We start from the raw sequence: 16342 nt of genomic DNA on the forward strand, positions 1-16342 counted from the left end.
CATTCAAAATAGTCAACAGGGTCGCAAGAAGCGTGTGGAAAAACCAAGGCGCAAAATAACTGCCCATGAACTGAGAAAAGTCAAGCGTGCAGCTGCCAAGATGCCACTTGCCACCAGTTTGGCCATATTTCAGAGCTGCAACATCACTGGAGTGCCCAAAAGCACAAGGTGTGCAATACTCAGAGACATGGCCAAGGTAAGAAAGGCTGAAAGACGACCACCACTGAACAAGACACACAAGCTGAAACGTCAAGACTGGGCCAAGAAATATCTCAAGACTGGTTTTTCTAAGGTTTTATGGACTGATGAAATGAGAGTGAGTCTTGATGGGCCAGATGGATGGGCCCGTGGCTGGATTGGTAAAGGGCAGAGAGCTCCAGTCCGACTCAGACGCCAGCAAGGTGGAGGTGGAGTACTGGTTTGGGCTGGTATCATCAAAGATGAGCTTGTGGGGCCTTTTCGGGTTGAGGATGGAGTCAAGCTCAACTCCCAGTCCTACTGCCAGTTTCTGGAAGACACCTTCTTCAAGCAGTGGTACAGGAAGAAGTCTGCATCCTTCAAGAAAAACATGATTTTCATGCAGGACAATGCTCCATCACACGCGTCCAAGTACTCCACAGCGTGGCTGGCAAGAAAGGGTATAAAAGAAGAAAAACTAATGACATGGCCTCCTTGTTCACCTGATCTGAACCCCATTGAGAACCTGTGGTCCATCATCAAATGTGAGATTTACAAGGAGGGAAAACAGTACACCTCTCTGAACAGTGTCTGGGAGGCTGTGGTTGCTGCTGCACGCAATGTTGATGGTGAACAGATCAAAACACTGACAGAATCCATGGATGGCAGGCTTTTGAGTGTCCTTGCAAAGAAAGGTGGCTATATTGGTCGCTGATTTGTTTTTGTTTTGTTTTTGAATGTCAGAAATGTATATTTGTGAATGTGGAGATGTTATATTGGTGTCACTGGTAAAAATAAATAATTGAAATGGGTATATATTTGTTTTTTGTTAAGTTGCCTAATAATTATGCACAGTAATAGTCACCTGCACACACAGATATCCCCCTAAAATAGCTAAAACTAAAAACAAACTAAAAACTACTTCCAAAAACATTCAGCTTTGATATTAATGAGTTTTTTGGGTTCATTGAGAACATGGTTGTTGTTCAATAATAAAATTATTCCTCAAAAATACAACTTGCCTAATAATTCTGCACTCCCTGTATTTGAGACCAAAGCCTAAGCTGAGCAGTTCAAGTAGGTTTTAGTATCTAAGACTGACAAAGTAGTTATTGTTAGGTCTAATTGCTGAATGTTTGTCATTATGCTTCTTAAATTTGTAAGGTCTTAGTTCAATCTATAGGATCAAGACATTCCTTTGTCCCTGACCACCTCTCCAGCCACTCTGTGCTGGGGGAGGATTATTACACATCCCTTGTGAAGATTCTGTTTGATGTTTGGTAAGCTTCCTGCCCTTTGTATGGCTTCACTGTGTTATCTATGGTGAAGCATACATTGGGTGTGGGGGAGACTACCCTCTTTATGACCAGGATGTTGTAGAAACAGTTGTGATCAGGAAGACACACATTCCTACACACACACACACACGCACACATATACACACAGTGCCTTGTCTTTGTAACCATTTGGTGGCTTTACGTGGGCGGTGCTTTTGCTGTGATGTGTATTGTGTGAACTGTTTTCCCAATAAAAGGCAGCAAGCGGAGCCCGTCGTTGGGGTCATTTTGTGGTAGACACCGACGAGGCCTCCCTTGCAAAAAAATCGACCGTTCGCTGACTGTCTTGTTTTCTTCATGATGAATAAGTCTCTAAACCAGCGGGGCTTGTGGAAACACAGACCCAACAGTTATCAGTACCTAAATGTAACAAATTGGTTTTCAGTGTCTAAACATACACAAGTTGTTTTTGTACTTGGAACTTACTAATGTAAGTAATTGAAAGCAAAAGTAAGAAAGTGTAAAGATTGTAAATCATCACAAAACTCAAATCCAAACCTGGACACAAACCACAGACTCATGAACTCCAGACTCCACCAGCATCCTTCCAACTTCCTTAAAGCTTTCGCTCCTTAAAAGAGAATCTTTAAGAAGTAGTGCAATGCACTACTGACAGGAAAGGACACCTTGTGTGTGTGTTGGCACCATTAAACAGAAAGACAGTGTTTGACATTGTGTGACAAGAATGTGGGGTCATGTTTCTGTAAGAAAGCAGATACATTTCCCCTTTTAATGAGACATCCCCACCCTACTTCATCCTGAAGGTCCTCAATTCTCAGAACAATTAAAAGAAGCAGGTCTCGTTGGTGTTTTCGCAACAGAGAGTGCTTTTTGTTTGATGCTCAGGAGACTCTAAGGTGGGTGAATTTCTGAAATCTCTCCCCACAACTGCTCCCTAGAATAATAATTTCATCTTTTAAGAGGAAGGCAAGGGAATGTCAAATAGCTGAACAGAGAACCAATGAGAGACTAGATACAGACGACAAACCCTCCCTATGCTCCTGAGAGCTATGGTAAACCAGGATTCAGCCTCCACTTATGGATACATAAGTGAAAGGAACAGAGATGATGACAATTATGGAAAGACCTATGAACACATACTTCAAGAAGAGGGAGGAGCATAAGGTGACATATAACAGCAGAGGAAGGTGTACACAGATCAGGTACATCCTATACAGAAGGTTCAGTGTCAAAGAGATAGAAGACTGCATGGCGTTGACGAGGGAAATGTAGCAAGGCAGCAATGGACAGTAGTCTCTAGGATGACTCTGGAAATCAAGAAGGACTGAGTGAAGGCGGAGCCAATGCTTAAATGTTGGAAGTTGAAAAAGGAAGAATGTTGCAGAGAATTTAGAGAGGAGTCAAGACAGGTAGTAGGGAAGAATTACCAGAATGCTGGAAAAGTACAGATGAAGTGAAATGCCAAGATTTTTTGTCCGGTGGCTGGCAAAGAAAAGTTCTCATATGGAGAAGCTGGACACTAGGTAGGAGAAAATGGTCTGTTTCAATTAGTAAGAGATTAAGCTGAAAAGGATGTGCTGCAGGTTAGAGTGCTTAGAATACAACTGGAAATGTACTAACAAATGAGAAGACCACCTTACCAAGGTGGTAAGGAGATGTCATCTGAACCATTCCTCTGACCTGAGGAGTGGAGACGAAGTCTACTGGTACTGATTTTCAAGAACAGAGGTTACATGGAGATCTGTTATAACTACAGGAGGATAAAGATGATAAGCCATACTATAGAGATATGGGAAATAGTTGTTGAATGTTAAAGAGAGAAGTGACAATTAGTGAGCAGTAGTGGCTTCATGCTGAGAAAGAGCACTACAGGTGCGATTTTTGCTTTGAGAGTGTTGATGGAAAACTGCAGACAAAGTCAGAACAAGTTGATAAAAAGCGTAAAAGTACATGAGGGTGGTGCAGGGAATCTATGAGGACAGTGAGAAAGCAGTGAAGTGTGGGGTAGGAGTGACAGATGGATTCAAGGTGGGGTGGGATTACATGAGAGATCAGCTCTGAGCCCTTCCTATTTGCAGTGGTGATGGACAGATTGACAGATGAGGTGAAGCAGGCAAGCAAGAGTCTCCATGGACTATAATGTTTGCAGAAAACATTGTGATCTGTAGTGAGAGTAGGCAGCAGGTGGGAGAGAGCCTGGAGAGAGAAAGAATTAAAGCCTGGAGAAGCAAGAAGGAATACATGTGTGTAAATGAGAGGGAGACAGTTGCAAAATTGCAAGGAGGTCAGTTATACAAAGCAACAGACAATACACAAGAGAGGTGAAAAAGAGAGCGGGTGGGCGGAGATGAGTGTCACGGGTGATTTGTGACAGGAAGATAGCAACAAAAATGATAGGGAAGCTTTACAAGATGGTAGTGAGACCTGCTATCATGCTCTAGTTTGGCAGCTGTGGCAGTAACAAAAAGGCAGGAATCAAAGCTGGAGGTGGTAGAGTTAAGATTTTGATTGTGACTGACCAGAAAGGACTGATTAGAATCAGGCATGTCGGAGGGGCAACGTTGAGCGTTTTGGAGACAAAGTTAAGGAGGAAAGGCTGAGATAGTCTATATGTGCAGTGGATGGATTGTGGATGTGCTGGGCAAAAGATGTTTAATATGCTGCTGGCAGGAAGGAGGAAAAGAGGATGATGACAGATAAGATTCATAGACGTAGTGAAGGAGAGTCAGTGTTTCAGAAGAGAATGCTTGTGTTGTGAGTCCACTGTGATGACCTGTGCAATCAGCTGAAAGAAGAAGATGATCTCATTTCTTATTTGTGGGGATCATTTTATCAAAATGAATGGTTTATTCACTAAGATAATTGCTGTAATCTGGACCTAGTTCCAGGCTGGTAATGTGTAAGCCCAGAATTGAGAAATACTTTGAAACTCTGTTGCCATTTTGAAAACAATTTAATACAACATTAGAATAAAATAGAATAGTCATTTCTTGTGATTGTACATGTACAACAAAACTGTTTTTGATGTGCTTGTTGTTGTTTTTAGCTTCTATAGGTGTAAAGTGTAAAAGATTCAGTACTTTTGTTCATATAATGTACATTTCTTAAAGCTTTCCTAGCATTTTTTGTTAGTAGTTGCCTAGTGTAGCACATTCAGTAAAGGAGCAGTCTAGTATGACCACTAAGAAAAATAACGGCAGCATCTTTGTATTTTTTTTGGGTTCAAAAGATTTGTTTATTTTACAGAAATATGACTTGCCTATTTTATATATTTGTTTTTGTATAATTGCTCTGTTGTGTGCACAAAAACAAATGTTATAACCAAATTGTGCGATCTTATGAAAGGACAGATATCATAATATCTGTAATTAAATATTGTTTAAATGTCAGACACTGAGAAAGTTACCCAAACCAGCCATTTGTAGAAGTAGTTTTTACCTCGGTACTGGAGCTTCTGGGCCCTGTTGTTTGGGCAGTCTTTGCCCTGCATGCTGAAGTTAATATTGGTGCGGATGCAGCGGTTGTTTAGAGGCTGCACAGGACGAACGTTGTCACTCATGCTTAGAAAGATCTGAGAGGGCTGGTTCTGGCTCAGCAGCCGCAAGGAGTGCATCTAACATCAAGACAGAGAGAGAGAGAGTGAGAAAGAGGGGGAGGGAAGAGAAGCAAAATTGGCTAAAGTATCATGGAAATGTGAGCCAGCCTTTTTTATTCACTGCATTAATTTCCAGCAAGGTCTGAGTAGAAGATTACACACAGGAGGAGAGATTTTGGAGGAAAAGCCTCAATGTGAGTAGACATATTTCACAGAGTAATTTTTTGAGAGAGAATCCTGATCTGAGACAGGTAAACCCCAGTGTATTCTGGGAGCTTTGTTTCAGGTCTGTGCTGGTGGATGAGGCTCACCTGCATCCGTGTGAGATACACTGGCTTGTTCATCAAGATCCACGTGGCAGTCTCAAAACATGGAGGGATGGTCATCGATCCATCATATGTGATAAAACTACTTGTTTCTGGATAAATCTCCTCTATGTTCAGGCCATTCAGTAGATATGCATCATCTGCAGGGTAAAAAGGCAGAAAACCGAAACAAAATGAGACCTCTAATGTTTCATCGGAAGACACTGGAAATGTAGTTGTACAAAAATTGTATTCCACATGTAAAAATTAATGGATTTGTAAACAAATTACTAAAAGATTATCATATACTGTGATTTTATTCACAGACTTGGAAGTAAGGAGACAGTTACACTACCTGTTTCAGTTACTGGAGACAAAAAATAATGGCCCACAAACAAGCAGCGACTTAAGGTGGCTGCAATAATTTCATGCGAAGGATTTTCTTCCAAGCAGTAAAGCAATCATTTTATTTGCAGTTATGCTAGTTTGTCCAATTATTTTTGAGTCTTTAAAAATGGGGAACTATGTCAAAAAATGGCTGTAATTCTGTAATCAGTGCTGAAAGTTTTCAGTCACGTGTTTTTTGTTTGACTTTAAATAAGTGGTAGTATTATAAGGGAAAGATATGTGAAAGCTAAATCATTGTCCAAATGTTTTTAGATATTCAGAAAGTATTCAGATCTGGGAGTTGGACACTGGCACCAAATTCGACCAACCTGACCAAGGAGAAGCAGCACTCCATTATTTAGAGACATGCACAACTCTCTGGTGTATATCTTTATGGAGACTGATTCATTACTACAGCACAACTGTTAGAGTACCATGCAACGTAAATGTGACTGTATATAAAGTCCAGTCCTCCAAGTTGGCAAAAAACTTGTGATTGACAGATTATTAGTCAGTGAGTATTTCCTTACTCTAACAGGGACTATAATTCACAAAATGTTGTATTTAGTATGACCTAATATTAGTGATTCAAACTAAAGTTTCTACTGAGTTTCCCATATGCTTCTATACAGCCTGAAGACTTTTTGCAACTAGAGGATTAGCCACATGTTGGTCATTATGTAGGTTTATGGCACATCTGCATTTGCTTCAGTTTTTATTAAAGCTTGCAGGTTGTTTTGTTTTGGCCATAGCTCTAAAAATGAGTCAGTGTATGATTTTAATGAAACTGGTTTCTCAGCCGGAAAAGGGTGGAGTGCCCACTCCGGGTCGGGGATGAGTTCCTGCCCCAAGTTCAAGTATCTCGGGGTCTTGTTCGCGAGTGATGGGAGAAGGGAGCCGGAGATCGACAGACGGATCGGGGCTGTAGCTGCAGTAATGCGGACGTTGCACCGGTCCGTCGTGGTGAAGAGGGAGCTGAGTGTAAAAGCGAAGCTCTCGATTTACCGGTCGATCTACGTCCCTACCCTCACCTATGGCCACGAGCTGTGGGTAGTGACCGAAAGAACGAGATCGCGGATACAAGCGGCAGAAATGACCTTCCTCCGAAGGGTGGCTGGCCTCTCCCTTAGAGATAGGGTGAGAAGTTCGGCCATCCGGGAGGGGCTCAGAGTAGAGCAGCCGCTGCTGCTCCACATCGAAAGGAGCCAGCTGAGGTGGTTCGGGCATCTGACAAGGATGCCCCCTGGGCACCTCCTGGGTGAGGTGTTCCAGGCATGTCCCACCGGGAGGAGGCCCCGGGGCAGACCCAGGACACGCTGGAGAGATTATATCTCTCTGCTGGCCTGGGAACGCCTTGGTGTTCCCCCGGATAAGCTGGAGGAGGTGGCTGGGGAGAGGGAGGTCTGGGCCTCTCTGCTTAGGCTGCTGCCCCCGCGACTCGGCCTCGGATAAAGCGGATGAAGATGGATGGATGGTTATAAAATTCAGTATTTAACATAAATTGCTGAGCTGATATTTTCATTCATACAGAAACTTACTAGGGTACTCTAACTCAACTGCAATTGTAGAACAAATACAGTGGATGGCATAAATCTGTGTACTCCAATTGAGTAGTAAACAGTGAAATACACTGGTGTAACAAATAAGCTGTAATTTGAGTCACTTCTCATACAGAGTCTGGTTATCATTACAACTCTTTCATTTTTTCTCACTTCTTTCATTTGCTGTTCTGTGAATGACAGCTTGTTGGTGTGGCAACACAAAACCTCTTTTATTCAAACTGTCTCCCCTGTCAGGATGCTAATTGGACAGACTACAACTTCCTCTTCCTCTCTTTCTCCCCCTCCATTCGCTATAACTTGCTGTCTACTAGTCCTCTCATGACAAATGGGCTACTGATTGTGGTGAGGTCACAGTGGTGGGCTGCTGCAGCTTTAATGCTGAATCAGCTGCATCACTACTAAATACTAACTGATGCATCAAAGGAATAGGAGCTGTGAAAAAATAAAAAGCACTTTAGGCCACTCCACCTACACTGATATTTGATGGTGTGGATTTTTAATGTATATGTATCTTCATATACACCTGAGTGTAAATCTGTGCTTTTGGGAAGAAAAACAGAAAAACGCTGGGCTGGTAGCATTATTGGCTGTGAGAGGGATATGCCTAAGGACTCATGGGTATGAGTGGGTGGTGTGTGACAGCATCTGTATGTGTGTTTCTGTGAGTCAGTGTGTGCGAAACAGCATATCTGACAGAGTTTTGACAGCTGTTAAAATCCATGCTTTTTTGCTGCTCCTCCTAGTGGACCCAAAAGATCCACCTCTGCCACCCAACAACACCCCCACCCCCAGTGACATGGTGTTCACAGACCACATGAGGTTATCCGTGATGTACAGCCCCAGAAACTAGGTGCTACTGACCACCTCCACAGCTGTGTTGTTGATGAGAAGTGGGACGTGGCTGGGTTGGTTCTGATGTTGACAATGACCTCCCGAGCTTTATCGATATTCAGGTTGTTGATTCTGACCAGCCCACCATGTACTGTGTCATCCACAAGCTTCACGATGTGATGGGTAGCAACCCTGGGGATGCAGTTGCGTATCAACAGGGTGAAAAGTAGAGGGTTCAGAACACAGTCCTGAGGGCTCCCCTCTGTGCTGAGGATGATGACACTGGACAGGTTCTATCCAACCCAACCATGCAAACCCCATGAACTGTGATCCACTTGGAGCACTATGCAGAGCATGCTGCTTGGCCAATTTATGATTGGTGCTTTAACAACTTATTACACACAACCACCTACTTTTATATGTTATTCTTGTGATGGTGTCTCTGTTCAGCATTCGATTCAGGAATGAGTTCGAGGTCTCAGCAATCTAGAAAAAAGAGAAAAGGAAAAAAGAGGGTCAAAAGAGTGAGGTTAAATGGTCACATAATGAGTTGAGAGCTCTGCTCTTGTATGATTAAATGAAATTTAATCTATTTGGGACAGTACTTCCAAGTATAATGAGAGTGTATTTTTTAATCTATCACCTTTTTAGGAGACTATTAAAAAGCCTCAAACACTGTGCTCTAATGACAGCAGAACTTGAACTGAAGTCTGCCTCTGTTGAGGTAGCAGGAGTTGTAAATGTCTTCATGGGAGGCAAGTGGGTAATGGATAATTTTCTGGGCAGTGGAAATGGCCCTTATGAGTGCACTTCACTCTGCTGAGAAGCAGATGGCAAACCATGCAGACATGCTTTAGGTCGACGCACACTCAGTAGAAGAGTGGAAGAAGGAGACAATCAGTTTCTGAGCCAAGTTGTTAATTCTGTGGATCCACAATAAGTGGAAACACTGCTGGGCCAGTTTGACCCCTGTGAGTTTTACTACTGGGTTAGGTAATGGATTCCATGTATAGCTCTTATTTAAAACAAAGACATAACCTTGTGATTTTCTTTTTGCTTAAGAAGTATATGAAAATGAGGATAGGCTACTGAAACCCCCGATGTTTGTTTGTTTTTAGTTTGCATTTTCCACACATTTTTACTATGATTTTGCTTCCTTTGTTATTTGATTATTGTATACATACATCCACATATTCTTACTCATGTTGTGATATTGAGTTTCATCTTGTGGCCCAGTCTGACACACTGCTGAATTTGAATGCTGATGAAAGTGGAACTGATATTCAACTGACAAGCAACTCACTATTTTCTGTAGGTAAACAGTTGTGAAACATTTTAAAGTGTCCTCATCAGTGCGTGCTTGGAGAAACAGCTAAGCCGTAAGATGACATTTCTTACAGCAGCTTTGCAGTCATTTAGGCACTTATGCTATTACGGAGCACACATCCACAGTAGGTGTACAGCTAATTGTCAAAACAAGAATAATGAAGGAATATGCTAGGACAGTACCATATAAACTTACCTGGATGAATTGCTCTGGAAACACAAATTGCTAAAGACAAAACAAACAAACATTCACTTTCCTTGTGGCTGGGGAAAAAGGCTGTTACTGGTATAGTAAGTCTCAGTTTCTGGCCACATGCCTGTTCAAAAGCCTGTCCTCCAGTTGTCTAGTACTGAGATAATTCCTAGAATACTAGGTATGGTACAAATCAAAGATTTATTTTTTTGTCTAACCTTGCCTGACATGAACTCATGAAAATCAGATTTTTGTTCAGCTAATGGCTTCAAGTCCATCCTTTACTCTGACCTCCATAACTAAAATGAAAACACACTGTCAAGCAAAGTTTTGCTGGGTGTTGGACCCAGCTTTGGAGTTTATTTTGTTTTATTGAGCGTTTTTGTGTTATTATGATTCAAGTTTCACAGTCCTGAATTTATTCTTGTTATTGTTTCGGATTTTTCTTGTGATCTCAGTTTATTATTCCTATAATTCCCTATTTATTGAATTCCTTAATTATCAGGTTTATGAGGTTCCCCTTATGTTTTGTCCCTCACTTCCCATGTGTGTGTGTACCTTTGTCTTGTTTCCATTTTCTGTTTACATGTTCCTCCTCGTGTTTCACTCCACGTTCCCCCTGCCTGCCTCTCTTGTGTATTCATGTATGTACACTGAATTATGTCAGTTTTTCCCTCTTTTGGCCCCCTCTTCTGTCTTTCCAGTCAATTCTGTTCTCATGTGCGTTCCTCCCTCCCAGCCATGTGTCTTGCCACATGTTGAATTTGTGTCTTAGTGTTTCCGGTTTTGTTTCGGCAGTCTCTTGTGTTCAGTGTGTTTAGTTTTGCTTCTCTGTGTCATTATTTCTATTCGTCCCAGCTGTGTATGTGAGAGAAACATGGCATTGTTTCTCTCACATATACTATCAAATGTGGGACCTCATATAGACAGTTGTTGCCAAATCATGTCCAGTCAACTAAATTTACCATAGATGGGCTCCAATCAAACAGAATGCACCCGAGCTCAAATATGAGTGTAATTGTAAAGGTTTTAAATAAATGGTAAATGGACTGATTCTTACATAGCACTTTTCTACTCTCCTGGAGCACTCAACAAGCTTTATACAACATGCCACCTTCACCCATTCACACCTATGCTTTCTACCTAACATTCACACACATTCAGATTCATACTCCGATGCATGCATCAGACAGCATCAGACAGCAACTGGGGGTTAGTATCTTGCCCAAGGATATTTGACATGCACAATGGAGGAGCCAGGAATCTAATCACCAACCTTCCAATCAGTAGATGACTTGCTATACCTCCTGACCTGCAGCCACCCACATGAACTTACGTACATGTTTTATTTTTTGTGCATTTGAAACAATGTCAAACAAATGTTTTTAGCTTTGTGATTATATGGTAATATGTGTAGAACTTTGAGGTGAAAAAAATTAATTTCATTTTTTTTATTTTGGAATTTTCCGGGAGCACTGTAATACTCATGACAGTGGAGTTCCACACTCATAGAAGTCATGGAATTCTGTCAAAGTAGGAAAACTGCTTTAAGTTATTCTTGAATAAGTATATTGTTACTGGCTTGTAATACTTAAAAACTGATTAAACCAGGTCAAAATTAACATGGCTTTTATGCCCAGATTCAGTATGAATGTATAAAACTCAGAATGTAGCAATTTGCATTCTACTGGATTTTATTGCTGTAAGTCAGAACGCCATAGTAACTGTAAGTTGTTCTGTGAGTGAATACAAGTACACATTTGTATTCGCGCAGTGATTAAACATATGTATGAGGTTTACCTTCATGAATATAGACACTATGACCAGTCCATTGGGGCTTTTTGCAGCTTCTGTATAATTTGTGTACAGCTCATGATTGTAGTGGATCAGCTGAACCTGGAACATAAAGAGAAGAGAAGTAGGGAATTACAGAAAGAAAAACATCAGTCTGATAGTTTTAGTTTAAACATCATGAAGGTGCTTGAAACAGTTACTATAAAATAGAAACCTTTGAGCACCTTTGTCAAGAATGTATAGTTGCCTTGTACTGATACTCAATCATTCACTTAAATCTTTCCTTATGGCTAGCATATCAGATTAAAATGGAAATGGAAATGGAAATTAAAATGGAAGCAGCTGACATGCAGATAGTTTGTATACTTAATGTGTATAAGGACAGAAGTAATATGAAGGACATTAAGAGACGCGGATGTTCTGTCATTATTTGCTCCAAGGCCAGCCTGCTGAGAAAGCTAAACAATCTTCCAGCATGAGGTTAATGTTTGACTGACAGATGCTTCATCCACAACAGCTGTTCGGTAGTTTAAGCCTGTTAATGATGTTTTGGCATGGGCAGACCCAACCGCTCAACTTCCAACTCTTACATTTAAAATGCCTAACCTATGTGCATTTGAAAGATATACAATATATCATGAATAGGCACTTCTTAGAGAAAAGGTTTAAAAGTATCAGATTTTAACAATGAACTGAAAGCAAAAGAGGACAGGGAAATTAAATACATTTCTGTAGTTGACAGGAAAGTAACCCATGCAACAAACAAATACATTTTTTTTTATCTATAAATCACGCCTTCCGATCCTTTTGTGTGCCATTCCTGTGTCTTGTTTCCTACTTTTCTTATCTGATCTTTGTAGTTTGACGTGGTCTGCAAGCTAAGGGAGGTCATTGAAATCTGGGAATAGCATCATGGTGGGGCGACCGTGGTTCAGGGGGTTGGGGAGCTCAACATAACTGGAAGGTTGCCAGTTATGCAAATACGATACAATATAAAATACAATACCCTTTGTCCCCTCCGTGAATTGCTAACTTATTGTGGTGGAGGGGTGGAGGGATAGGGTTACCGGTGCCACACCCTGTGGCCATGTCCACGGGCCCCAGCACAGCCTAAAGAGGGGATTATGGGTCCACCCTTCTACAGGCACACCACCTGCATGAGGTGCCACAGGAGTTGAGTGCAGTGTGTGCTGGGCAACGGCCAGGGGCAGAGATCTCCAGCTCCCGAGACTACCAAGCAGAAGCACATTTCAGAAACTGCAAGAAGTCTGCACTTCTGGCAGCTATACACATTCATTGCAAAAAATGTAATCATCCTTCATGCATCAAAAACTATTTACTATTTTTTCACAAAATATCTTCTTTGCTTTAGGGGTTACAGTTCCGTTACAGTTACCCCTAACCCATAGCATTATGGATGGTTGATTAGCTTAGCATTTGGGTCATAAATAATAACAAAACTATACCCATAGTATTTTATCCAAGCAGACAAATATTAGCACAGGAGAAAAAGTCTCCTTTTTTGGGTATTAAAAAATCTGTCACTTACTTCTTAGATTGGCAGAATGCCTAAAAATGTATTACCTTTACGTTATAGTTTTTCAATATGTGGTAATACACAATGACCCCCATGAATACAAAGGTGGTAAATGACTTATTTCAAGCACAAACGGCTGGCAATAATTTTCAGATTTTTCTCGAAGGCTTTCCCTCCTCACCTCCATAAACTTCTCCTCCTCACTCACTGGCAAAGAGCATACTGTACAGGGGTATATAAATAAACAATTATAAGAGGAGAGTAATTATGGAATACTTGATTGGGAGAGTGCAGCACAGCAGAACTTCTATAAATGCAATCAAGGCAAGAGAGGAAGTGATTAGAGTCCTTTGCTGATCTGATTAGATTTTTAGGTGAGAGTGGCAGAGGCAGCCAAAAGAACTCATCCCCACTCTCCCAATGACAAATTGCCCAAAGTGTGCTGCTGATGGGCAATAAAAGGCCAGTGTGGGCCATAATAAAGTGAGAATGTCTGCCAAATAGAGAAGGAAAAAAGAGCGAGAAAATAGAGGTCGTAATTAGACACAGAAATAGTTACAGAAAGAGCAGAAGAAGGTAATTTTATGTGTTGGCCAGACTGGTGAGCCTACTGTACCTCATCATTTATTGCAGCTTCGGGCTGTTCAAACAATTCACACTGACTATTAAGTTCAACACCTCTATCAATGTAACAGGAACATGTTACTTAGATTCAGCGGTAACGCTGTGTTTCATTCTGCTGAATATTATGTAGTTCCGTAACACTAGAGTTCTGAGTGGGAAAAGGCCTACAATGCACAAGAACTTCATTGGAACATTCTAAGTACTATAAGTCAAGTAAGGTAAGTTCACAACCCATCTTTCTAAGGTGCTTGGAAAGAAAAGCGTCTGGACTTCTTTAAGATGTTTCAGCTCTCATTCGAGAAGCTTCTTCAGTCCTAAAAGCAATTGGTGGGGAGCCCCAGATTTTTAAGCCCTATGGGAGTGTCCCCAAGAGGGTAATGGACCCTCATGGACCCTATTGATCTTCTGCCTAATCACACGAGCCAAGGTGTGAAAATGGATGTGCGTCACAATCAGCCAGGGTTTTGGGTGAACCCATTGTGAAATCTAGCCCCACCCTATCATGTGATTTACTGAGGTCAAATGGCCTAGAGTGCTCCACCAGTTGCTCTTCGAACTGAAGTAGCTTCTCGGATGAGAGGTGAAACGTCTTCAAGGAAACTTAAAGAAATCCAGACGCTTTTCTTTCCAAGCTCCTCAGACTACAATGATCTGGATGACTGAAAACACATTTCACATTTTTTAACTAACTGTTTTCCCTTGTTTGATTAGGTTTAGCCATCAATAACTTTTAGGTTTACATCCTTTCACAACTGTAACTACATGTTTGAAGGCAACAACAAACATCTACAACAAGCCTCTCCTCCATTCTTTTCCATTATCAACAACACAGAAATCTGTAGCAAACAATTATATTTTAGTCATCAAGGGACTGCTATTTAATATCTTCCACACACTGAAAAAAAAACAAAGCATTTAATGTATATTGTCGGAGCTAGCTTTTCAGTTCTTAATAATCAATTTCAGGAATGGCAGAAAGAGATTTCATTATTACGACTTACATTTGCAGAAGCATTACCATCAAAAATTTCCAAAAACATATAGCAAAAAATAATGTTTCGGCTTAAAGCTGAAAAATATGGGATTCACCTAATACATCAACAGTAACAGTGAAACAAGGCCAGCATTAAGTCAAACATCAAACCATAGCTTGTTTGATAAATACTGGAAATATATCAAAAGATTAAAGAATAATTTTGCACATGATTCCATGGGAAATCTTTTGAAAAGCAACCACACTAAAACTTTCCACTGAATGCAGCTCTTCTAAGTACTTGGTGAGTTAGCAGCTTCTTTGGCCATTTTTAGGTCAGTTAAACCTGGGTGGAAAGCTGCACTGAATGAATAGGGTATGAATGGTCACTATTACTCACAACAAGGGGTCATGACAGTCTCTTTATGGCATGATGGCTCGGTGCCCTCTGGGATAGGGAAATATGGAGACAGCAAGTCGATACGGGAAAGAAGGGTGCTTAGCACTAACAGCTTTCTAAGCGCTGGGCTGGAAATGATGCTCCCCATCTCAGCTTCAGTTAATCCTTGGACCCTTCTTCAGATTAACAGGATAATGTATAGTATCAAGAAACCTACAAATGGAGAAGTCTTGCTGCCATGTACAAATATGCTGATCACACTCTGGATTTGTATCTGCATTGGCTTCTTGCTGTCGTTTTTCACCATGTTTTTTTTTCTAATGTGACAGAATTAGAAGCATCTCCGATAAAATCAGCTGTGCTAATACAAAATAAACTGCAATGGTAATTGAGCATAAACCCAAATTTTGTTTTTTTTTCTTCACTGATATTTTTCTTCAAAACAAGCCATGACTGGTGTTCTGATGCAATTTTAATCCAAGATCCTTCACAACAAAGCTACTGTGGTGCAAATGTGGGTGTAATGTTCCATTTAATAGTGATTAATGATAATTAGAGCAAGAGAAAATAAAATAGGAAGAGTCTCCTCATCTGCAGCTCTGTGACCAATAATCTGCCGCAGCAATATTAGCTCAATGTGATTTTCTGTGTGTGACTATATTTGAAATAGGATATCCAAGGTATGTTTCTGTGGCTGATGGGGATTTAAAATGTTTGAAGCGACTGCCTGTGGCAAATCCTTTTCAAACACCTGACAAGATTTGAATTAAATGTATCTGGATCCCCTCTTCAGAAATAAGTGCTGTCTCTTTCTGTCTGTGGGGCTGACACTGTCAAATGTATTAGGTGTAAACCTAATGTAATCCATTAAAACTAATATTGAATGGTACTTTCTTAAGTTATTTGTCCACGGTCATGTTATTTTATAAGATAATATAAATCAGTAAAAAAAAAAAGATGAAGGAAACTGGTCTATTCCTACTGATAATAAGGTTTCAAATGACACCAAAAGTCTGACATTGTTTTTCAGTTTATGAGATAAAAGTCTCTGCACACATAGGATTGGTTATTGGTTATAAGTACTCCAGCCACCCCAGCCATAAGCTGTTTAACCCTTTAAGACCTACCATAGAACCATAGAACCACTACAGCATGTATTATATTTTACATGCTGTAGTGCCATTTTTGGGAGCATTTCAAGTTGATATACATCAATACAACCATTATAGCCCAAATTTTAATAATATGTATGCATTAAGTGCATAGTAATTACATAAATTGCAAAAAAGTGCAATAAACTACAAAAAAATTAAAAATCGTTTTTGTTTTTTTAACATATA

General features: G+C 40.6%; 1 protein-coding gene across 1 annotated transcript in view; it reads right to left on the minus strand.

Annotated features, from left to right (window-relative positions):
* The window catches only part of ca10a (carbonic anhydrase Xa), a 286633-nt gene that overhangs the window by 1691 nt on the left and 268600 nt on the right, over nucleotides 1-16342 (minus strand). Inside the window, exons 4-7 of the mRNA XM_005947809.3 lie at nucleotides 11475-11570; nucleotides 8569-8641; nucleotides 5382-5536; nucleotides 4914-5088 (exon numbers count right to left, since the gene is read on the minus strand). Coding sequence (XP_005947871.3) covers nucleotides 4914-5088; nucleotides 5382-5536; nucleotides 8569-8641; nucleotides 11475-11570 — 499 coding nt within the window. The remainder of the gene's footprint in view (nucleotides 1-4913; nucleotides 5089-5381; nucleotides 5537-8568; nucleotides 8642-11474; nucleotides 11571-16342) is intronic.

Source organism: Haplochromis burtoni, unplaced genomic scaffold (assembly GCF_018398535.1).
Source record: "Haplochromis burtoni strain Fernald_Lab_line unplaced genomic scaffold, NCSU_Asbu1 Contig_551, whole genome shotgun sequence".
Lineage (NCBI taxonomy): Eukaryota > Metazoa > Chordata > Actinopteri > Cichliformes > Cichlidae > Haplochromis > Haplochromis burtoni.